The 23,143-nt window shown below is 49.9% G+C and overlaps 1 protein-coding gene across 2 annotated transcripts in view; it reads right to left on the bottom strand.

The window, feature by feature from the left end:
* LOC310849649 (anoctamin-7-like) overlaps window positions 1-21,534 on the bottom strand; it is a 28,892-nt gene extending 7,358 nt beyond the window's left edge. Inside the window, exons 1-19 of one of the 2 annotated variants that reach the window (XM_083750175.1) lie at window positions 20,969-21,534; window positions 20,015-20,123; window positions 19,599-19,783; window positions 17,639-17,746; window positions 17,386-17,522; window positions 15,826-15,883; window positions 15,544-15,654; window positions 13,470-13,635; window positions 12,507-12,597; window positions 9,884-9,980; window positions 8,187-8,330; window positions 6,932-7,069; window positions 6,714-6,812; window positions 5,647-5,749; window positions 5,257-5,368; window positions 4,878-4,932; window positions 3,424-3,521; window positions 3,073-3,209; window positions 793-998 (exon numbers count right to left, since the gene is read on the bottom strand). In XM_083750175.1, the coding sequence (XP_083606301.1) occupies window positions 793-998; window positions 3,073-3,209; window positions 3,424-3,521; window positions 4,878-4,932; window positions 5,257-5,368; window positions 5,647-5,749; window positions 6,714-6,812; window positions 6,932-7,069; window positions 8,187-8,330; window positions 9,884-9,980; window positions 12,507-12,597; window positions 13,470-13,635; window positions 15,544-15,654; window positions 15,826-15,883; window positions 17,386-17,522; window positions 17,639-17,746; window positions 19,599-19,783; window positions 20,015-20,123; window positions 20,969-21,100 (2,286 nt within the window). In that variant the 5' untranslated portion in view covers window positions 21,101-21,534. The remainder of the gene's footprint in view (window positions 1-792; window positions 999-3,072; window positions 3,210-3,423; window positions 3,522-4,877; window positions 4,933-5,256; window positions 5,369-5,646; window positions 5,750-6,713; window positions 6,813-6,931; window positions 7,070-8,186; window positions 8,331-9,883; window positions 9,981-12,506; window positions 12,598-13,469; window positions 13,636-15,543; window positions 15,655-15,825; window positions 15,884-17,385; window positions 17,523-17,638; window positions 17,747-19,598; window positions 19,784-20,014; window positions 20,124-20,968) is intronic. The other variant, XM_083750174.1, reaches the window with a different exon arrangement.
* Between the last annotated feature and the right edge of the window lie 1,609 nt (window positions 21,535-23,143).

Below are 23,143 nucleotides of genomic sequence, written 5' to 3'. Positions count from 1 at the left end.
GTAAAGAAAAAGAAGGATCATTTTATCATATGTGGTGGGAATGTAAGAAAGTAAAAAACTTCTGGGAAATGATATATAACAAGATGAAAAAGATGTTGAAATATACATTTTTAAAAAGACCAGAAGCATTTTTTACTTGGTATTATAAGTGAGGACATTAATAGACAGGACATTAAACTGTTTTTATACGCAACAACAGCGACAAAAAAAAAATGGAAATCAGAAATGGAAGCAAGAAGAAATACCGACAAAAGAAGAATGCAAGACGAAATTAATGGACTACGCAGAATTGGACAAAATGACAGGAAGGATTCGATACCTGCGGGACCAGAGATTCACAGAAGATTGGAAGAAATATAGGAATTATTTGAAGAGCAACTGTAATCAACAAATTACATTAGTAGGACTACAAGAAGTTTTGTAAGGAGGAATAAATGAAATATTGCAAAGAAGAAAAAGAAGAGAGATATTAGTTATGATATTTAAATGTAATAGTGAAAGTAAGAAATGCAAAATTAAGTGGAAAAGATTGGAAAATGTTCAGATATGATTGATGGAAATCAAAAAATTTGAATAACTCTGCTTCCAACTCTGCTATTCCATGCTTCTATGATGAAATGCTTTTCCTCTTGGGCTTCTGCAGCCCCCACCAGCAGCCACTTGTCTTGGACTCGGCTTGGGGTCCAGCTGCTTTGGGGGGTGGGGCTGCTGGGTGGAGAAGCCCCCTGCCCCAAGATCTGAGCTTTGTGGGTTCATGGGTAGGGTGGGGTATTGAGTTCCTTCTGGACTCACGTTGACGATGACGGAGATCTGGGCCAGGACATCCAGGATGAAGAACCAGACGCTGATGTCTTGGGCGCGCTCGGCCACAGGGCGCCGATACTCGCAGGCGAACTTCTGGGCGTCCAGGCGGATCTCGACCCAGTTGTTGAGCAGGGCAAAGAGCGGAGCCAGCGGGAAGGCAGCCACGAAAATGGTGATGAAGCCAAACTGGAGCACTGAGGGAGAGCAGGGAAGCTTATCAGGGTTAGAGTGGCAGGATAGAGGCTGGCATTGCTGGCCCCTGACATACAGCTCTGAGCTGGAACTGGGGTGGCAGAAGGAGAACGGAGCGATCTCCACTTTCCTGTGGTGGTCAGGTGGGATTGCTATGAGGGGGCGGCAACCGAGACCACATAACCCCGGTCTTGAAAGACCTACACTGGCTCCCAGTATGTTTCCGGGCACAATTCAAAGTGTTGGTATTGACCTTTAAAGCCCTAAATGGCCTTGGTTCAGTATACCTGAAGGAGCATCTCCACTCCCATCGTTCTGCCCGGACGCTGAGGTCCAGCCCCGAGGGCCTTCTGGCGGTTCCCTCATTGCGAGAAGTGAGGTTACAGGGAACCAGACAGAGGGCCTTCTCAGTAATGGCACCCACCCTGTGGAACGCCCTCCCATCAGATGTCAAAGAGATAAACAACTACCTGACATTCAGAAAACTTCTGAAGGCAGCCCTGTTCAGGGAAGTTTTTAATGTGTGACATTTTAGTGTATTTTTTGTCTTTGTTGGAAGCTGCCCAGAATGGCTGGGGAGGCCCAGCCAGATGGGTGGGGTACAAAGAATAAATTATTATTATTATTATTATTATTATTATTATTATTATTTAAAAAATGAAGCAAGCTATTGTGTCAGCAATGAAAGCATTGCTTTGACTGGGCTTGGGTCATTTGACATTCATTCCCACAAGCCTCTGCACCTCTGCCCATTTTCTCTCTGCCTGACAGTCACCTATAGAGCATTCTACACAGACCATTTGTTCACCAGGCATCCTGGGACATAAAGATAGACGGTAGCTTTGATGTAGCTTTTGTTAATCCTTAGGCCAGGAGGAAAGTTCCTGGAAGTGGTAAATGCCTATCTTTCTCTTTCCTGTTTACTGCCTGTTTATGACCTCCGGGGTTTGCTAAATGCATTCCTCCTTGATTCCTGTTTTATTTACCCTAAAACATGTATGCATGCACAAGTAGTTCTTTGCAGTTAAGAGGCTTCCTCTGATCTGGTTTTGTCCCCACGTGGAGTTTTTTGAAATGCTCAGAGGAAATCTGATTGGTTCTTACAAACGCTGCATAAAAAGTTCTTTTGTGAATAAAACGACCTGGGCCAGGGAGTAGACAAGATTATTATTAGTATTCGCACTGCCTCCCAGAGTCTTGCTGGCCAAGCCTCGCGTCTATTTTATTAATCAGGGTCCAGTCCTTTTGTGATGGCCTGGGAATCGGATTCAGAGGCTGAACCTGAGGAATCCCAGCCTGCACAGGAGTCCCCGCCTCCAGGACCAGCTGAGCCGGGGCTGGGGCTTGAACCTGAAGGGCCCTCACCTGTGCCAGATCCTCAGGAGCAGACACCAGCTGAATCTGCTCTGGCTCCGGAGGTGATGGAGGACCCATTGCCTGCAGGTGCTCCACTCTCAGCCCCGTCAGGGGAAGGTGAGGTTGCCTCTGGGTCCGGTAACCCTCCAGCCTCTCCTGAGCTGCAGAGGCTTAGGGCAGAGAGGCGGAAGGAACTAAGTTCTCGCAGGAGGAGTGCTCGCCTCCAGGCCAGGAGAGGCGAGTCACCTGTGGACGGGGGCTGCCCTATGCCTCAGAGGAGATAAAAGCCAGCCAGCCCAGTCCCAGGTTGCGGGAGCAACATTGTTGGTAGCCTGTTCCTGCCTGCACCCTGTCCTGCTCTTCTGCCAGAGTTCCTGACCTCCCCCGACTCCTTGTCTTGGACCCCGCTTCAGCCTTAACGGACAGCCTCCATACCACACCCTCGACTTGGACTGGACTCGGACCATGCCGCACAGTAACCCCCCAGGACCAGCACACCTTTCCTTTGCCTTCAGAACGCAACACCTCCCAGCCTTCTTTCTTCCTGGGATCCAGTTGCATCCCAGCAACTGGGCCATTATAGTGGCCTGGGAGTTCTTGTGCAACGAACCTGCCACCCCACAAAAAACAGGACGTTTTGCAAAAGTGAAAGTGATCAGAAAATGGACTGGCTTGTGCGGGGTAATAACCCGAACTGGCTCGGCCCTCCCTCCTGCTTACCCATCTCCAGGTACTCCTCAAAGAGGCCTTCGCACTCAATCAGTTCATAATCCTCCTCCCAGCGCTTGGGCTCCTGGCAGATCTGACCCCCTCGCACCCGGGCCAGCTTCCTCTTCTGGCGCCAGGATTTCAGCTTCCTGCAGGGGAAGAAATGGACAAGAGAGGCATCGGAGCAGGGGAGAGGGGCTCCAGTTGAAAGGGACCCCCAAAAACATTAGGTTTTGTGGGGTGCTCTGTTTCCATGTCTGAAATATGCATAGAGTGTTAGTGAGCAGCCCGCCCCCCTGGACCTGCCGGTCTATCTCTGGACCTGCCAGGTCTTCCTTCTCCTCCCTGCAGCTGGCAACTCACGGAATCAGAAACTCCTGGATGTTGCTGACAATCTGCTTCCCCACCATGATGATGAAGAGCTGCTGCGCCAGCTCAATCAGGCACCCGCCAGGACCGCACTGCAGGGAGAAGGGGAGGAGATGATGTCAGCAGAGCTCTAGGGAGCGAGTCTGGAAACCCTGTGCCCCAAGGAAACAGCTCCAGAGGGACCATTGTGCCATGGGTGTGGCTGAGTCCACCGAACACATTCTCTTGACTTGCCCTTCTTATGCAGAGCTTAGACAAAAATTTATAGATCCACTCCTATGTCAATTTAGCTTCCTACTCGGAGAAAACCAGGTTTTACACTTGCTGAATAATGTCACTAGAGCTATACCTTCCTTGGTGGCCAAATTTCTTTTTTTAGCTTTTAAGCGTCGCAAGACTATAATTAACTGTATTGATATGGGGCTATCTGTTTAGCCCATTTTAGTGTTGGCTAAGCTCTAAACTGTGTATTGACAAATGTACTTTTTCTGACTGAGGGTCGAATAAAAAGGATGATGATGATGATGAAAGGGACCATTTCCCCCTGGAAAGAAGAAATCCCAATTCTGCCTTTAGCCAAACAGGCGTGGCAGGACCTTGGGTGTTTTGAAAAATCTTTAATGCTTTGTTTGTCACTCTTGGGCTTGAGTGTCTTTTGTTACCTTTTGTTGTGGGGGTTGCTGATGCTGGTTTTTTTGTATCTCTATTTTTTGTGTTTTATGTGGAAATAGTTCAGTTTGTTTTTGTGTTTTTAATGCTCTGTTTATTGTTTATGACTACTTTTGTCACGTTGTAGTTATGTATTTTTTTCATGCTGCAAGCTGCCTTGAGCATGGTTTGAACTAAGGAAAGGGGGCATGCAAAAAAAAATTATGTATGTACAGTGGTACCTCGGGTTACATACGCTTCAGGTTACAGACTCCGCTAACCCAAAAATAGTACCTCGGGTTAAGAACTTTGCTCCAGGATGAGAACAGAAATCGTGCAGTGGTGGCGCGGTGGCAGCAGGAGGACCCATTAGCTAAAGTGGTGCTTCAGGTTAAGAACAGTTTCAGGTTAAGAATGGACCTCCGGAACAAATTAAGTACTTAACCCGAGGTACCACTGTATGTATGTATGCCAATACCTAAAACAGAAACCAGAACCAAAATAATCTAAAACAAACATAAACAAGTGAGCTCTTAAATCACAACCCTCCAATTAAAGTTGAACCTTGCAGATAAAGAAAGAAAGAAAAAGAGAAAAAGACACGGTTTGATCTGGGGTGACAGCAGGAGAAACCCAAACGTGTGTGTGTGTCTGTGTGTGCGTGCTTGCACACACACCCCTGCAGCAAACTCTTTGGAGAAGGACCTGCCTGGCTCCAGCATCTGGGTGCAGAGCCCGCCAGGTGGGCAGTGCCCAGACCGAGACCAGAGAGAAGACTTGCCCCCTGCCCTGGTACTTACGTCTTCGTTCCTCATGCCCAGGAGTTTTCCATATTGGCCGGGGTACCCCACAAACCTGCTGGGACAAAGGGAAGGGTCTGCCTGGGGTTTGGAAGCCTCACTCCCGCAATGGAGGAGCACTCAAAATGGCAGCTCTCAGCTCTGTGCTGGGAGAGCCCAGGGGACGCTGAGAGCCCCATGGGGAGAAGGCAAAGCCATAGAGGAAGTGGGGAGTTGGGGGTGCCCAGCCCAAGTGGTGGAGCCCCGCGACATGCCTCTTTGTAGCCACAGCCATGGCGAAGCAGGGCTCGTGCTCCGTGGCTAGGAAGTCCCTCCCTCCCTGCCGACTGGGGTTGTTTCCCTGCCCCTGGGCAAGGGGTCTAGAGACTAGCAGCCTCACCTGCCCTTGAAGAAGGCCACGTAGAACGGGGAGGAGTAGAAGTTGACAAACTGGAAAATGAAGACCTTGAAGGTGAAGGCGTCTTCATGCTGTGTCTGAGTCCGGTGCATTTCTGCAAAAGGGGACAGCCCAGTATAGGTTGGCCGGGAGGCACGTTGGCCAGAGAGGAAGGAGGAGGAGCAGGAGAAGGGGAGATGGGGGGCAGCCAGCTGCTTGTGCTCCAGAAATCCACAAGGGACATTCTGCAGGCCACTGTCCCATCATGCACAAAGGGAGCCTCATGAACTGAGCTCATACAGTTGGCAGTGGCAATGCAGGGACAGATTAGGGGCAGAGTCTGGGCTTGCTGGGAAATTGAGGTGGGGTGGGGGGTTGGCATATCAGACTCACCCCACCTGGTGAGCTTCTCAGCCAGAGAGGTGTAGACCTGACTCATGAGGAGGATGAGCACCAGGTTCACCATGCAGCTGCTGATGTTAGCAATGTTCCCCGCCTGCAGGGAAAAGACAGAACGTCGCCACCCCAGTCGTCTCCAAAGACCAGCGAATTCTCTCCCTCCTTAAAACACACAGAGAGGAAGGGGAACCCAATAGCCTAGACCACAGAGACCCCCTGGGCTCAAACTCGACACACAAGGAAAATCCTCTCTTTAGTGCTAAATTGGAGCAAAGGTCAATCCTCAGAAAACCCAAATTGCTGTTTGTTCCAACTGAGCACGAAAGAGCAGCAGGGCAAGGGACGTGTGGAGGAGCCCTTACTGCATCTCTGAATGCCCAGTGTGCCTGGCAGAGGACGGGAGGAGCAGGTCTCTGCCACCGAGGGGCTTACAGTCTAAAATCCAACCCTAACTGCGGGAGAATTCTGCCTGGACTTTTTATATGTATATTCAGAGAATGCAAAACAGAAAGAGGGAGAGAAAGAGAGGCAGAAAGAGAGATAGACTTTGATTGCATACACTTTTAGCACATTTAGAGAGGAGCATACACACCCATATTCCGGGAACTGTAGTTTTAATGATGCTGCGGATTGTGGTTGTGTTTTTTTTTAATTATTTGGTTGTTCAAATTAAAATTTTACAGAGATATATCAAACATAAATCATAAAAACAAGATTCCAAGGAATCTCCTGGATTCCCTCCTCCCCTTTGTGGGTCCTGTTATTAATCATTTCCTCCTGCATCTTTTATGATGATCCAAATCTTTTATATCTCCATCGCGTCCAGAATTCACCCTTAAACTACAAGTGATACTCCAATCCTACTAACGATTTTAACGATGTTGGGAATTGTAGCTCTATGAGGGGTCAGCTACAGTTCCCAGAATTCGGCAGTGCAGGGGAAACACACCGTACGCTTTGCACAAAACCATTTCCCTACAAAATCCAGCGCTGAACATTTGGGGTTCAATGTCTCTAAGGGGGGGGGGGTGGACCAGGCCTCACGGCCCCTCTGCTCTCACCTGGGTCATCAAGATCGTGTTCCCTGTGTGGTACATCATAGTGCTGACAATTCCTCGGTACATGATCACCGACACGAGGAAGATCATCACCACACAGAGCTGACGGGAGAAGCAAAGCGTTCAGGATCAGCGCTGAGACCGGAAGCCTCTCAGCTCAGCCCAGCCCCGCAGCCCAGGCCTCTGCCTGGCATGTGCTGGGGGCAGGGGACTCCCCTCACCATGATGATGATAGCCATGGATCCCGTCAGGATACGGGAGAGACGGTCACGTTCAGGGAAGTACGGCTCCTTCACCCCCGTGACGGGATTCTGCTCCATGCGGGGGGCCAGGGCGGCAAACTCTGGCCGAGGACGCTCCTGGGGGAAGGAGAGACAGAGAGAGGTTGAGATGGAGAGACGAAGGCTGGAAGCCGTTGGGCTCTCCCTTCCTTGGAAGATTTTTAAGCAGGGCTTGGGCAGCCATCTGCCAGGGATTCTTTAGCTGCTATTCCTGCATCGTACGGGGTTGGGATAGATGATCCTTGGGAGTCCCTTCCACCTCTACAAAATTCTATGCAACGGCATCTGGAGACAAAGTGGACTTGGGGAACACAGAGCTCTCGAATTCCTAAACAAAGGAGAAAGCCCTTTGGACACAAATGGCCTTTAACACTGTGTGGAGATGTCTAGGATTATATTACAAGCCTTGTGCTTCACAGAATCGCAGAGCTGGAACGGACCACGAGGTTATTAAAATGACCATTTTGTGATGTGTTTAGGGTGTTCCGTTGCTGTGCACTACCTTGGTACATTAATATCTTTGTTCCTTTTTTTTTTTGAATATTTTTAAAGTTTTTTCTATTTTACATTTTAGAATATTCATTTAAACAATGTTAAAATATCAGTGACTTCCTTTCCTCTCTTCCCATGGTTCAGTTTGCATGCCATAGATCCCAGCGTAGTTTACATAAACTAAACCGTTCAGTATAATAATAATAGTTTATTATTTATACCCCGCCCATCTGGCTGAATTTCCCCAGCCACTCTGGGCGGCTTCCAACAAAGTACTAAAATACAGTGGTCTGTTAAACATTAAAAACTTCCCTAAAGATGGCTGCCTTCAGATGTCTTCTAAAAGTCTGATTGTTGTTTATTTCTTTGACATCTGATGGGAGGGCGTTCCACAGGGCGGGTGCCACTACTGAGAAGGCCCTCTGCCTGGTTCCCTGTAACTTGGCTTCTCACAGTAAGGGAACCGCCAGAAGGCCCTCGGCGCTGGACCTTAGCATCCGGGCAGAACGATGGGGGTGGAGACGCTCCTTCAGGTATACTGGACAAAGTCCATTTAGGGCTTTAAAGTGGCTAGTGCAGCAAGACTGCTTCTGCTTTTTCCTTTTGCTGCCGGGGGGAACACTGCCTAAGTTCACCGCCCCCCTCCCCATCTAAAAGGTGGGTTGAAGGAGGCCTGGCAGGCCCCAATCTGCCTCCCACTTGCCTCGTCCTCCTGGAAGTCCATGCAGTCCCAGTGGTGGGCCAACGTGGCGTTTTTCCGCTTCCAGTACTCCAGGAAGGTCACGGCCCAGAAGGACATGAAGATGCTGAAGAAGACAGTCCCTGGGTGGTCAAAGAGGTAGCCCACCTGTGGTCAGAACAGGAGAGGGGGGAGAAGACGTCTAGGAACAGCTGCCATACAGACACTCCAATGGATTCAGATCCACTCAGTGGTAGCTACGCCGTGCCCATGCCCGTTTTGGGGGAAAGGTTTTGTGCTCCATGTATTAAAGGTAAAGGTAAAGGGACCCCTGACCATTAGGTCCAGTTGTGGCCGATTCTGGGGTTGCGGCGCTCATCTCGCTTTACTGGCCGAGGGATCCTGCATACAGCTTCCGGGTCATGTGGCCAGCATGACTAAGCCGCTTCTGGCGAACCAGAGCAGCGCACGGAAACGCCGTTTACCTTCCCGCCGGAGTGGTACCTATTTATCTAGTTGCACCTGATGTGCTTTCGGACTGCTAGGTTGATAGAAGCAGGGACCAAGCAACGGGAGCTCACCCTGTCGCGGGGATTCGAACCGCCGACCTTCCGATCGGCAAGTCCTAGGCTCTGTGGTTTAACCCACAATGCCACCCGCGTCCCTTGCTCCATGTATTAGGCACCTCTTAAAGAGATCCTAACCAAATTGGCTTGAGAGAAAGGAGCAGGTTTGGGCTGATATTTGGATACAGCCGTGTGCCATTTCAAATCAAGATTGTACATTGCGATAGCCTTTGGCTACGTGCAATAAAACTGACTGATTGAATGAAGGTTGTGGGCTGCGCCTTTGAAAACTGCACTGATTTGGAGGGTTCTTAGCATTCCTGAGCCACGCTGGGTGCAAGGCTGCCGGGACTGAATAGATGCATGGCGAACGAACGTTTTTCAAAACAAATATCCTTTATAGATCACTATGGTTCCCATTCTGCAGATGGGGGAACTGAGGTCACCAAAGGCTGGCTTGCCTGAACTGATGAGACAGGGAGAGAACCTGTTAAAAAAATTAAAATACCCTTTCCCAAAACAACAACAACCCTGAAGCCTTTCTTTTAGGAATTTTAGGTGCCGAAATCCCAATGCAGCAGAAAAGACTATTTATGTATGCGACCATGGCTGCTCAGATGTTATTGGCTCAGAGATGCAAAGAACATAAAGTCCAGACCAGAATGGCAGATCAAGTTGATGGACTATGCCGAAATGGCAAAAATGATGGGAAGAATCAGAAATCAGGAAGACCAAAATTTTCATAAAGGATGGGGGAGAACACTTGGAAGTTTAATGGTGAATTTTGAACATAACGGAGATGTAAAAGATTTGGATTATCATAAACGATGCAGGAGGAAATGACTAACAATAGAACCCACAAAGGGGAGGAGGGAAGTCCAGAAGATTCTTTGGAATCTTGTTTTTATGTTGTATGTTGGATATGTGATTGTAAAACTGTAATTTGAAAAACCAGTTTTATTTTTTATTTTTTAATCTTTTAAAGAGAGACTTTGGGAGCTCCACTTTGGGAGTGGGCAGGCAATCCGTTGCGTTCCCACGCCCCACGAAGAGAGCTCCTTGGCTCACTGTGACGTCACCACATGCCCTACCTCCCATTCTTCCCCCCTCCAAGAACAATCCCCTGAAGGCCCAGCAGCCAGGAAGTCCCCTCACCTTTGCCATGGGGCAGATCTCAGAGAGGTTCCAGTTGCCGCAGGTGTCGCACAGGGGGCACATGAGGAACTGGCCCCCACTGCTGCAGATCTCTTGCCTGGGGAAGAGAAGAGGGTGAAGGTCAGTGGAGGATGTCACTCAGGGTTGGGGGGGGGCCGGGCGGGGGGCTCACCCCAGGTGTGTTTCATGATGCTCAACTGTAGCGTTCCCAAAGCAAGGAAGGATTGGACTCTGATTAATAGAATACACGAGACTTGACCAGCAAGACTCTGGGAGGCAGTGCAAAGAATAATAATCCTGTCCACCCCTTGGCCCAGGTCGTTTTATTCACAAAAGACCTTTTTGCAGTGTTCGTAAGAACCAATCTGATTTCCTCTGAGCATTTCAAAAATCCCCACGTGGGGACAAAGTTAAAACTACAAAGAGCTAATTTGAGCATGCATACGTAGTTCAGAGTAAGTAAAATAGGACTAAAAGGAGGAATGCATTCAGCAAACCCCGGAGGTCATAAACAAGAGAAGAAAGACGGCAGTATTTACCATCTCCTTATGAACTGTCTTCTGGGCCCTTAAGATCTATCTAAAGATTAACAAATCTACATCAAAGTTACCTACTATCTTTATGACCCAGGATGCCTGATGAAGCAACTGGCCTGTGTTTAGAATGCTTATACGTGCCTGTCAGGCAGAGAAATAGGACATAGATGCAGAGGCATGGATTGATCAGAAATCATATCATAATGGTTCAAACCTAGTCAACACAATGTTTTCATTGCTGACACAAATGGCTTGCTCCATATTTTTTATAATTCCTCATAGCAATCCCACCTGATCACTACAGCTTCAGCTTAAATCTGACTCAGGAAGTGGTGTTTTTCTTAAAATAACTGGAAATAACTTCTTTGTGCATGAAGCAATCGAAAGAGAGCACCTCTAGGCATCTCTAGGCCCTTTCCTTTGCCCAGAGTTGGCACAATCACCTCTCTGAGGCTAGAGTGGGCCAGGATCCTGGGCCAGAGGGCAGGAATGAGAAAGGCAGACAAGGAAGAATCCACTCCCTGATCTAACCCAACCCAGTATCCTGCTTCTGACATGGGGGCAGCCAGAAACCCAGAAGCAGGGCGCCAAGTCCTCTCCACTGCTGCATAACTCCAGCACCGGGCATTTGCAGCTGAAACGGCAGGTTCAGGGCGAGGCAACCCATCGTGCTCTGCGTGACGGAGCGTGATGGACAGAGGATAAAGGAACCTGCGTTTATTCCTCTTGATATAATTATTTTGAAAAAAGAGAGCTCTGCATTGTGTTTTCTTTGGTGACCAACTAGGTGCTTGCACCAAGGAGGTTATTTCTCTCTTACTCCTTGTTGCTCAGCCTTCAGAAATCTCAGGACTTGGAGACTCCTTTCAGCTGTTTTCCCAAGGTGGTCTGTTTCCAACAGCCAGGTGCTTCTGGGCATAGCTGTCAAGTGTCCCTTATTTGGAGGGACAGTCCCTTATCCCAGCGCCATGTCCCGCTGCTGTCCCTTATTGATGGATGTCCCTTTAATTTCCCAGGTTTCTAAGGATGCAGCTCCTCTCCTTCAATCCCTGCCGGCCAGGGAGGAGGGAGGCTCCAACTGTGTTGCTTGGCTGCCCGGCCCGCCCCCCTACGGCCTCCTCTCACCAGCCATGGCCCCCGGGAGCCCCTCCCCACCGGGACTGGCAGGGGCCTCGGGCCCTTCTGCTGCCATCCTCCTTGCGGCCGCTGCTGGGGCCTCCCCTCTGCCTGTCACCGCCGCTCCTGCTCCTGCTAGGAAGTACTGCGGTTGTGCTGCCGAAGGACCCGGATGCGATGGGCAGCCTGACATGGCCTATGAATTGCTGAGGAGCCTTGAGAGGAGAGCGAGGGCAACCATAGAGAAAGCAGTTCAGAGAGAGGAGGAAGAGGAGGAGGCGGAGGCGCGGGCAGGTGCTCCAAGGGCTACAAGGGAAGGAACGCAAGCGCTTCTCCCATAGATTTGTAGTGGTAGACTAGCATAGATGGTCTGATCTGTGGGTTTACTTCAGGCGCTCCCCCCCCCCCCCCCCCGGAACTGAGAGCTGCAGATGGAGCACGAGAGAAAAGATACAGAACCGCAGCAGCATCTTCATAGCTTGGACTTCGTTTTGCGCGAAAAGTGGTTGCTGCTTGTAGTTATTTAATTGCAGCGTTTCATCGGCTGGTGTCTTGAGCAGCAACCTCTGGAAACGAAGGGCTAAAAACCGGCGCTTCTCTCCAAAATTACCTGGTCCCTTTTAACTGGCTGACTAAAATCCCTTATTTTGGCTGCTGGTCCCTTATTTTCAAATCTGTAAGTTAACAGCTATGCTTCTGGGACACCCACCCACCAAGGCAGCACTGAAGGCCCAATGTGTGGCCTGTCCCCTCCTGCCCATGCAGATGCAGCCTAGGAAATGCTTCACCAGTTGAACTTCTGCCTGATGCACAGCCATAAAAGAGATGGAGCTTCCCACCCCATGGAGCCCAAGATGCAGGATGAGGGTTTGGAAAGGGATGCTTGGGGGGCGGGGGTCATGCCCTGAGACATGCAGGCTCTCCCACAAGCTGACTGCCCTCCTCCTCCCCACAACCCCTGCCCCACTCACACTGGTGTGTTTGTCCCCATGGTGAAGAGGCCGGCAAGGAAGACCAAAGTGCCGACAGTGGCCGCTGGGAGGAGCCAAGCCGTGTAGAAGCCTGCAGGGGAGACAGGTGAGGTGGAGACCGTGAGCAGAGGGCACCCAACATTGCCCTGCTGCCCCACACCCTGAGCCCCTTCCAGGCCGGAGCTTATGGGCTCGGCTCTGCCTTCCTCAAGTCCAGATTTCCCCACCCCACCCCAGTCTCCCTGCTCAGGACCCAGATGCAGAGCAGGGGCTGAACTCACCACCGGGTGAGACCCAAAGCCGCTTCAAAAGTTATCTCTGAGCACGTAGAAAGTGCAAGGCTCAAACGGGAGCACACACAATAACAGAAGTGAAATAAGCCACCGTATTTTTCGCTCTATAAGACACACCTGACCATAAGACGCACCTAGTTTTAGAGGAGGATAACAAGAAAAAAAGTATTCTCTCCCTCTCTGCACAGCGCCTCTCCAGTGAAGCAAAGTCAGAACAGCAAGAGGGATCGCTGCGCAGTGAAATTAGCGATCCCCCTTGCTGTTCTGGCTTCTGGGATAGCTGTGCCAAGCCTCTTCAGGGCAGGGGGAGGTGTTCCACCTGCTGCGCTCCGGAGGCTTTGTGTGTCTTATAGAGCGAAAAATACGGTATACGGGAATGTAAAGAAGAGTGAGACCTCTGGCAGCTCACACACACACTTCGAAGCATACTGCTACCCCACCCCTCAAGGGTCCTGGGAACCGTAGTTTATTTCCCAGCAGCCTGAACAAACTACAATTCCCAGGATTCTTTGGGGGTGTGCTTCAAAGGCTTGGTGTGCACATGGCCTCTGAGCAACCGCAGAGTGGTTTTTGGCTCCCGCCTGCCTCTGCACCTTCCTTGCTTCCCTTTTCCGGACATCTGAGCAGCGTCTTGCCACAGCCAAGGAGGAGACAAAAGAGGGCGCCTCACCCAGCCAGGCGAAATAAATGGCCACCTTCTCCCCAAAGTATTCCCGGATGTGGTCCAAAGGCTGGTATTTGTACCAGCAGCGCCACTGGGCCCAGAAGCGGTACAGGATCTGCCGGGGGTTCAGCTCTTCGCCCAGGACCTCATACTCAGGCAGCTCGAAGGGGCCCTGTGGGAGGAGGAGCCAGAAGGGAAGAGGTTAAGTGGACGTGTGACATCATCACCCACAGGAAGTCACATCATCACCCATAGGAAATGATGTCAGAAGGTAGCACAGACATCCTTGGGGAGGATCCCAGACTCCCAAGGGACAGAGGTGTAGAAGCCAAGGTGTATAGCCTCACGAAAAATAGCAGGATTTTAATTTCAGTTGGGAAAATGGAAAGATGAAAAGACAGTTACCAAGAAAAAGAAGAACACAGCCTAACAACCAGTAACATCCTGCGAAATATTATGCGCTGTTCTTTGCACTCACTGCTTGCCTTTTATGTTAGATATAACTTGATTTTTTAATCAGACATAATCTACATACAATATTTTCCACGTCGGGATTTATCATTTATGTGAGAGGGAAGGAAGGTACCCTTGCCCCGGGCCTGGGAGGGCTAAGGTGGCTGGGGAACCACATCGCAGACTGGCTGCTTCTTCGTTTTGAGTTTTTAATTTTATTCTAATGATACTTCCACCTTGGATGAGCTCTGCCCAAGTGAAACAGCACAAGTGAAACAGCCATGACCATAAGCAGAGGAAAAAAGTGCCTTGGGGCACATGCAAAGTGCCCTCCCCCCGGAACTGAAAGGGGGTGGGAAATGACTTTTTATCTTTTTTTTGCTCTATGTGATTAACTAATAACCCCCCCCTCTAGAAGAACCGTCACAGCAACTAATTGGCAAATGGGACTAAAAATGAACTGTGTGGGAATTATAGTAATTTTAAAGGTTTTACTGTGTAAAGGATTTGGATGAAGAAGGGCTCTCTTTGTGACGCAGTTAGAATGGAGATTGGATACGAGACCTGTGTTGCAGGAGGTTTGGTCTTGAGGGAGGGCGAGCCGAAGATTTATTACTTTCGATGAGATTGCGAACTGGAAGGGGCAGCCCTCTTGGAAAAAGACTAATTTATGATGCAACAGGTTGGGAAAGCTAAAGAGCGAGCTTTGAGACTGTATTTCATCGGAATGACAAGATGGCGATTGCTTGCTTGAGCGGAAATGCCTGGTCTATTGGAATTTACGAGAGAGCAGTACAAAGTCCACATAGAACTACAAATAAGACTGTTTTTTTCAACCCACTTGCGGAGCAATTTGGAGGTGAAGGGAAAGGAAAATGTGTAACAACAAGGATTGAGAAGAGGGGACTGGAAATATCATTCTTAATATGAAAGCAGCAGAAAACAGTTGAGGATTGGACTCCTGCCGATCGAGAAGCATGGGTACCCCCCACAAAAATAATTTATAATTTGGATAACAATTGGATTACATGATATGTATTGTTATAATTTGGATTAATTGGTTTGATGTGTTTAATTTGGTAATATGAAATTTAATAAAAATTATTTAAAAAACAAAAAACAAAGTGCCCTCCCCCCTGGGAACATACACCAAGAGCAGATCAGTGCATCCATACAGCGTAGTGCTGCCCACACTGACCGGCAGCCGCAGCAGCTCTGCAGGGTCCCAGAGATGGGGTCTCTCCCATTCCTTGCTGGAGACACCAGGGGGTGAACTTGGGACCTTCTGCGTGCAGAGCAGCTGTTCCTCTGCCAAACCACACCCAACCCAGCGCTAAGGAACTGCAACCAGCACCCGCATAGACCTGGAGTCAAGGAGCAGGGAGTCTCAGCCCCCTTTCATGCATTAGGGGATCCCTAAACTGGATCCTCACAGAACTCTAGCCCAATGGTTGCCATTAATTTGATTTAAACTGATTTTAGAATGATGTATTATTTTACTGTTGTTAGCCGCTCTGATGCCAGCTCCGGCTGGGGAGGGCAGGATATAAATAAATTATTATTATTATTATTATTATTATTATTATTATTATTATTATCCCAACACCCCCCCCAGCGTCTCTCTCACCTCATGCAGTGGGAAGGCTGCGGAGTAGACCCCTTCGTTCAGCAGCCGGTCGATGCCCATCTCTGCATGCTTCCTCTTCCCGTAGATGGTCCGGGCTAAGATCTCATACACCTGGGAGAGAGAGGGGTGGCGCTCAGGGGGGATTCAGCCAGGTGGGAGGAAAAGGAAAGGGCATTGACAAGAGAGGTGGTCAAAGTTGTCTCCTCCCTCCCCTCCTCCTCCTTGCTGCCAGGCTGCCCCAAACCCACCAGGCATGCCCCATTCCCCACCCCAAGGGCTCACAATGCGATGCCTCTGCGTGTTGGTGAAGTACGAGTCGTGCTGCTCGCTGCCCAGGAACCTGAAACAGGTGAGGGGAGAGAGAGAGAGGGAGAGAAGGAGAGCTGGACACAGGCTGGGGTGGAAGCACTGGGCATCTTCCCCAAGGCCTCAACCTGGGCAGCTTTTGTGTCGCCTCTGGCCAAAGCAGTTTTGGGAACGGAACAGGGTAATTGTAGGCACAACTACGACCCTCAGGCTTCTCTATCTGGCCTGTCAGACCCCCCCACTAGGCTGCTATTATTATTATTATTATTATTATTATTATTATTATTATTATTATATATTTGTATACTGCCCTATACCCGCAAGTCTCAAGGCAGTTACAATGTAAAATCACAATATAAAAGCACAAAATGCACAATGAAAACAAGAACAACCCAAGAAATGCACCCACCCACCCACGCTTTAAAAGGGCATGGATGTCAGTCAGCCAAAGACCTGGTTAAAGAGGAACGTTTCGCCTGGCGCCTAAAGGTGTATAATGAAGGCGCCAGCGGAGCCTCCCTGGGGAGAGCATTCCACAAATGGGGAGCCACCGCCGAAAAGGCCCCGTTCTCATGCTGGTACACTACAGACGAAGAAGGGCCTCGCATGATGACTGCAGCGTCTGGGTAGGTTCATATGGAAAGAGGTGGTCCTTGAGGGCTGTGTGGCAATGGTGGGCAGGGCCAGAGGCAAAAATTGGGTGGGGCACTGGAAGTGACTCTTCTCTTGGTATCTTCCAGCCACACAAAAGCCACAGGTCTTCCCTCCCCCCCAGCACCGCAGCCCTTCTCCAGTTGGACAAAAGACCTTGCAAGCATCCTCAGAAACTTCCCAGCCAGGCCCAAACACGGCACAACTGCTGAAAGGCTTCCTCTGGAGACCGAGAAGGTGGGTGTGGTCTGAGAAGTGTCCTGGGGGCCACACCATAGCTGTCAACTGTCCCTTATTTGGCGGGAAAGTCCCTTATCTCAGCGCCATGTCCCGCTGCTGTCCCTTATTGATGATATCCCTTAAATTTCCCGGGTTTCAAAGGAAGCAGCTCCTGTCCCTCCTTCCCTGCCGGCCAGGGAGGAGGGAGGCTCCAACTGTGTTGCTTGGCTGCGTTGCTCACCCAATAAGGAGTCTAAGAACGACTGGGGGGTGGAGCTTGCATGCCTTGTGCCAATCAAATCGGCCGCATTGCCTGGGGACTTGCCCTTGCTCAGCGCTTCCCAGCGGAGAGGTGACGGTGGTTTTCCTTGCTGCATCCCCTTTGCTGGGTTGCTGCGCTGTGGGAACCACCACTTGAGGCTTCGTTTGGCTGCTGGCTGGGTTTTCTGCCTTTGGCTCGGAGGGGCTCATAAGTTGAACATATTTGTGTCCGCAAAATCTCTTATTTTGGCTGCTGATCCCTTATTTTTGAGGCTGCTGGTCCCTTATTTTCAAATCTGTACGTTGACAGCTATGGGCCACACAGAAAGGCCTGAGGGCCACCTGGGGTTCACCCCTTGGAGGTCCCCCCCCCTTTGGTGGTTCCCCACACCTGCCCTCACTCACTTGTCCAGCTTGGACTTTCGGAAGGCACAGGTGTAGTAGTCGACGGGCTTCTTGGGCACCTGCTGGGCCATGATGTTTGGCAGGTACAGTTTCTGAAGCAGGTCGTCAGAGCTGTTGCGGTCCGGGTTGGGGTGGGCCTGTGATGAGGGCACGAGAGGAGACGGAGGGGCTAGGAGGTAGACCGCTGGCAAGGAGGCAGCCCACCAGGAAGCCAAACGGGGCCCCCACCACACCTGCATGCGCCGGCACTCACCTGGAGAGGGGCCCGCATGCACAGCTCCTCCGCGTAGTAAACCAGCACTTCCCAGGGTGCGCTCAGCTTCATGTAGTGAATTCCCTTGCGGTCGCTCAGAGTCTCCTCCTGAGAAGGAGACAGGTTGCTGAGAAGGGGGGCGGGCTTCTTGGAAGCCTCAGCCAAGCTCTCTTCCACATGGAGTGCAGCACAAAGACTGTGGCCCCCAAGAAAACACGAACCGGAAGCCCAGGCCCCCTCCCCAGTTGGGGAGGCTGGGAAGCATGAGTGGAGGAGTTTGGGATTTCTTAAAAATAAATCATCATGTGTCTTTGTTTCTCCGCTTGATCCTTTTACATGGTTTTGTACGTATTGTGGTATTTTATGCCTTGCGACTTGCATCTATCTTTTTGTTTTTAAGGAGCACAGTTTAGTAATAATTTATTGTATATGCTGAGTGAATTTCTGTTTAATTATTATTTGCCGATGTTTTTTTTTAAAGTAATATTTATTAAAGTTTTAAAGGTTACAGAAAGAAAAAAGAGAGAACACTAAATTAAACAAAAACAAAACAACACATCACAATAAGGGGGGGGGAAACAAACAGAAAAATAGAAACAATTAAAAACACAACAAATATTCCCATAACTTATCTTTCATTTGCTTGTTTCCTTGACCTCCTCACACCTCCCTTTTTTGTATTCTAGTTCGGTTAGCTATTTCAGCAAATCCTTTCCATCTTTCCCAGTTTTTGTCCTATAATTTATCTTGATATAATCTAACTTTACTTTTCTTCCTTTCACCAATTAACAAACTATTTTTACTTAATCCTTTATAACATTTCTGCTAAAGCCACATAACTTCATTCCAACATCCTTCTAACATTCATTAATTTTACAATGTTTCTGTAAATAATATTTAAATTTCTTCCAATCTTCTTCCACCGACTCTTCTCCCTGGTCTCTATTATTTGCTGATGTTTTGAGAGTTAGTTGTGTACTATTATGTTCCCAAATATTATTGGATACTACAGTCAAACCTTGGCTCCTGAGCGGCTCCATTTTTGAACGTTTTTCAGAAGCTAAACGGCCATGGCAGCTTACGCTTGAGTGCAGGAAGCTCTTGCAACCAATCGGAAGCCGCGCCTCAGTTGCTGAACTTTACGGAAGCTGAATAGACTTCCGGAACGGATTATGTTGGACAACCAAGGTTTGACTGTACAGTGGTAAATCTGGTTGCGAACAGGATCCGTTCCGGAGGCCCGTTCGCAACATGAAAAGAATGCAACCCGCAGCAGCGCGTCTACACATGCGCGGGTTGCGATTCACGTCTGCGCATGTGTGTGACGTCATTTTGCATTTCTGTGCATGCGCGAGTGGCGAAACCCAGAAGTAACCCTTCCAGGTCGCCGCGGGACGTAACCTGAAAGAACGTAACATGAAGCGGAAGTAACATGAGGTATGACTGTACTTTATTGGATATAAGTCCAATATAAGCCGTCCCATTTTAAAGTTGGATTTTATTATGACTTTCTGTATTTGATCACATTATCCTAAGGCAGGCATAGGCAAACTCGGCCCTCCATATGTTTTGGGACTACAATTCCCATCATCCCTGACCACTGGTCCTGTTAGCTAGGGGTGATGGGAATTGTAGTCCCAAAACATCTGGAGGGCCGAGTTTCCCTGTGCCTGTTCTAAGGTGTGGTTTCTTTGTTGTATATTTTGTTGCTGTAAACCGCATTGCGTATGGTAATATGGAAAAGTGAAATCAAATTAAATTAAATGAGTGGAGCACCCAGCAGGGGAAAAGAAGGCAGGCAGGCTGGCAGACAGAAAGCGAACTTTTTGAGTTTCTGCTCCCTGGTCTATCCCAGCTTCAGTGCTGCCAGTTCAGCTCCTTGCCAAGGGCACAAGGGAGCCTTGGTACAACTTTGCCCAAAGCCCTCCAGGAGACCCCTGCCAGCAAAGCCCCCCCTCACCTTCTCCATCAAGAGGCCGGCAGTGCGCAGGTTCTTGAGGAACTTCTGCCTCCACCTCTCGTGACGCCCGCGGGCCGCCTCCCACCCGGCCCTCTGGCCTGCTGCCCTCTCGCCTTCCGTGTGGGGCTGTTTGTTGCGCCTCTTCTTCGAGGGACGCAGCTTCTCCTCCCAGACCAGGACAAAATCTGCAGGCAGAGAAGGCGATGGCAAGGGAATTGCGGGCGCCCTGGGGGTGCCCTGTTCCACAACCAAAGTGCAGCCCACCCCCCACAAGGCATGTGGCCAGAGCAACATGGGTTCATTTTCGCGCTGCCTGCTGCTCGGAGTTCGCAGAAGCCGAAGCCCCCTTTGCTCTGCGGTTGCAAAACTGCAACTTGGGCAAAACACTGGGGCGAGGAAGAAGGGGTTATACTTGCCTATCTTCGTCTTCCCATCTCGGAAGTAATTCCCGCTGGCACTGCTGGGGTAGCCATAAGTTTCATCGCCATAAATGTAGATGGGGTCGTCGTCGTCGTCGTCCACATCCTGAAAACAAAATCAGGATGGGTCCACATTTGGGGGACTATTCTGCATCTGGGATGGAAGGTGGAAGCCCCTGTAGAGTCTGGTGGGTGCCTGAGGCTGCAGCCTTGCAAGGTGGGTCAGCCTGTCCTAGATGGGGGACCATCAAGAGCCCCCCCCCCCGCCTTCCCGTTAATAGGACCTGCTCTTATTGTTTTGGTTTTTTAAATCTGGGATTAACTGGCCTGGCCTGGCCTGGCCCAGAATTGGCGTCCTCCCACCTGCCAGTTCTCAATTAGCAGCTCAGCCTTCATGCAACTTTGGGGGGCTCACAGTTTGCAGTAAAAAGACCCAAGGGGCACAGAAAGGCTTTGCCCACTGGCTCCACCCCCACACTATTTGTGTACAGTAGCAGTGGGCAGCTGAACCCCACAATTGCATTTTTAAAAGGGGACAAAAGTTCCGTTGCTTTTCTTTGTGGGTTATGGTCTGACAGCAGAATTGTGCCTCCTCCCTCCTCCCTCCTCCCAGGGCTGGATTTGAAGGAGAGACCCCACAAAGTGATGCTGTTAGGGGTACGGGGGTCTTACACCTGCAGATCTGAACCCCTTTCCTCCTTTTCTTTCTTTCTTGAGACACTCCCAGGACTTGGTTCTAAATAAAGCTGGCGGGGGTGTGTAGTCCCTGAGCACACACAGAGCGCCTCCCCCTTGCCACTCAGCAATCGCAACTAGGCTCCAAACACCCTCAGGGGCCCAAGGAAAAACCTCCCCGTGCGGGAGGCACGAAAGGCGTTGATCCCAACACCCCCTGGTTCTGGAAAGAACCCCCTACTGGGATTGCTTGCCCTGCCTTGCCCGTGTACTTACGAAGGTGTCCCTTCCAGCGCCCCCATTGGGGAGAATACTGGAATCTTCATAGAGGCCCGACGGGCTCTTCCCCAGGCCGATGAGCAGGCCGGTGTCCTGGGCATCCGACCCAGAGACCTTCTTGCGGATCATGGTGGGCTTGGTGGGGGGGCGTTGTCGGGGAAGGAGACTCAGGCTGCAGCTTCCATCACCGCTTCAGTCCTTCTAGAGGGAGGTGAGATGCAGGAGAGAAGCTCATTTGGGTGGGTGGGGGCCGCTTCAAAGCCAGAGAGTCTCCCTGCCCTCCCCTAGCTCCTCATCCGTGGCCTGGGGACCTCCATCCTCCTGCTGGGCTGGGCAACATCTTCTGGTCCTGCAAAGGAGATGGAGCAGTGATGTCAGAGCAGCAGCAGCAGGAGGAGAGGCAGTGCTTATAGCTTGGGAAAGGAGGGGCGCTGGGAGCCATGCCAGCCCGCTGCCCCCCCCCCCAGCCCCACGCACTGGCAGGCCCCTGCTCTGCTGTTGCTGAGCAGCTATGGGATGGAGGAGGAGGAGGAGCAGCAGAAGCAGAGGAGGCTTCCCGGCACAGTCTCTTGTTGCCTGTCAGCCCGGTGGTGGGGGCACGGAGGGGTGGGTGGGTGGCAAAAAGGGATTGTGCAAAGGTGGGAGGAGGGGGAAAGAGGTGGGTGGTCAGGGAGAAATCAGAGCATCCTCTCTTTGTTTTTTTGTTTTTTACTTATTCATTTTATAACACAAATAAACAATACAAACAGAAATGCAAACAAATTCTTGTCTTATCCTTATTATTTCTAAACATTGTTAAGTGAGCTTCCCCAAGTCCCCCCCCATCTGATTTTCATTTTACCTCATCTTTAGCAGTTTCATATATCATATTTTTTATCACACCTACATTTACCATAAAGATCTTCACACTTTATCACTTACAAAGAATACTATTTTAAAATACACTATCTTCTACGGGTGGTGCTGTGGGTTAAACCACAGAGCCTAGGACTTGCTGATCAGAAGCTCGGTGGTTCGAATCCCCGCAACACAAAGTGCACGTAGATAAATAGGTACCACTTTGGTGGGAAGGTAAACGGCATTTCCGTGCGCTGTTCTGGTTTGCCAGAAGCGGCTTAGTCATACTGGCCACATGACCCGGAAGATGTATGCTGGCTCCCTCGGCCAATAAAGTGAGATGAGCACCGCAACCCCAGAGTCGGCCATGACTGGACCTAATGGTCAGGGGTCCCTTTACCTTTACCTTCTACTTCTAACCCTGCAGCCTATATCCACTTCCAAAGCTATTATAAGATTTATATATTAACATATTTTTTCAAATATTCTTTAAACTTCTTCCAGTCTTTTCCCACCGTCTCTTCTCTCTGGTTTCGGGAGTCTCCCAGTCAGTTCGGCAAGTTCCATATAGTCCATCATCTTCACCTGCCATTTGAGCATCCTGTCTTTGTGAAAGAGAAACAGAGTCGGAGGCAGGCTGACATTCCAGCAGGCAGATGGTGTCTCTCTCCTTGCAACAGCCTCCTGCCTGGAAGAGGGTCCTCAAATTAAGGAGGGACACAATCCACCAGTCCTGCCCCCCCACTCCCCCTTTCCTTATCCAAAACACATCTGCTCTGTAGATTTGGGAGGGGGGACAGTACTTCCGTAGTGGCCGCAAGAAGAGGCCGCCACCTTGCAATTCTAACTAACCCTGGGCTGTCAACGTTCTTTCAACCAGCCCCAACATTGTCTGCACTGGCTGGCAGCAGTGGCTCTCTGGGGGGGGGGCGGCGGCGTTCAGGCAGAGGGTCTGTTCCTAGCCCTACCAGGCGATGCTGCCATCATGGATTGAACCTGGGATCTTCTGCATGCCAAGCAGCTGTTCTACCACTGAACTACCTGGCTGGTAGCCAGATTCTGCGCCCAGATTTGTAGGCACAGATCATCCTCTAGAAGAAAATAGCTTATTAGGGAAATGCTGAAGTTGCCCTTTGGGGTGCCTCAGGGTCAATTTTTTATGGTAGCCCAAATCTCAGTTGTACGGGTGTATGTATATATCTCAATTTTAACTCATGAGCTATTGCTGCAATCTGTTCCGGTTGTATATTTTATCTTTATGAACACTGTTTTTATTGTGTTATGCTACGTGAGCTGGTCTTTGACCGTAATAAATTATCTATTGTAATAAACAAA

This window comes from Podarcis gaigeae (assembly GCF_964106915.1).
Source record: "Podarcis gaigeae genome assembly, chromosome: 8".
Taxonomy (NCBI): domain Eukaryota; kingdom Metazoa; phylum Chordata; class Lepidosauria; order Squamata; family Lacertidae; genus Podarcis; species Podarcis gaigeae.
This window is presented reverse-complemented; position numbering and strand designations above follow the sequence as displayed.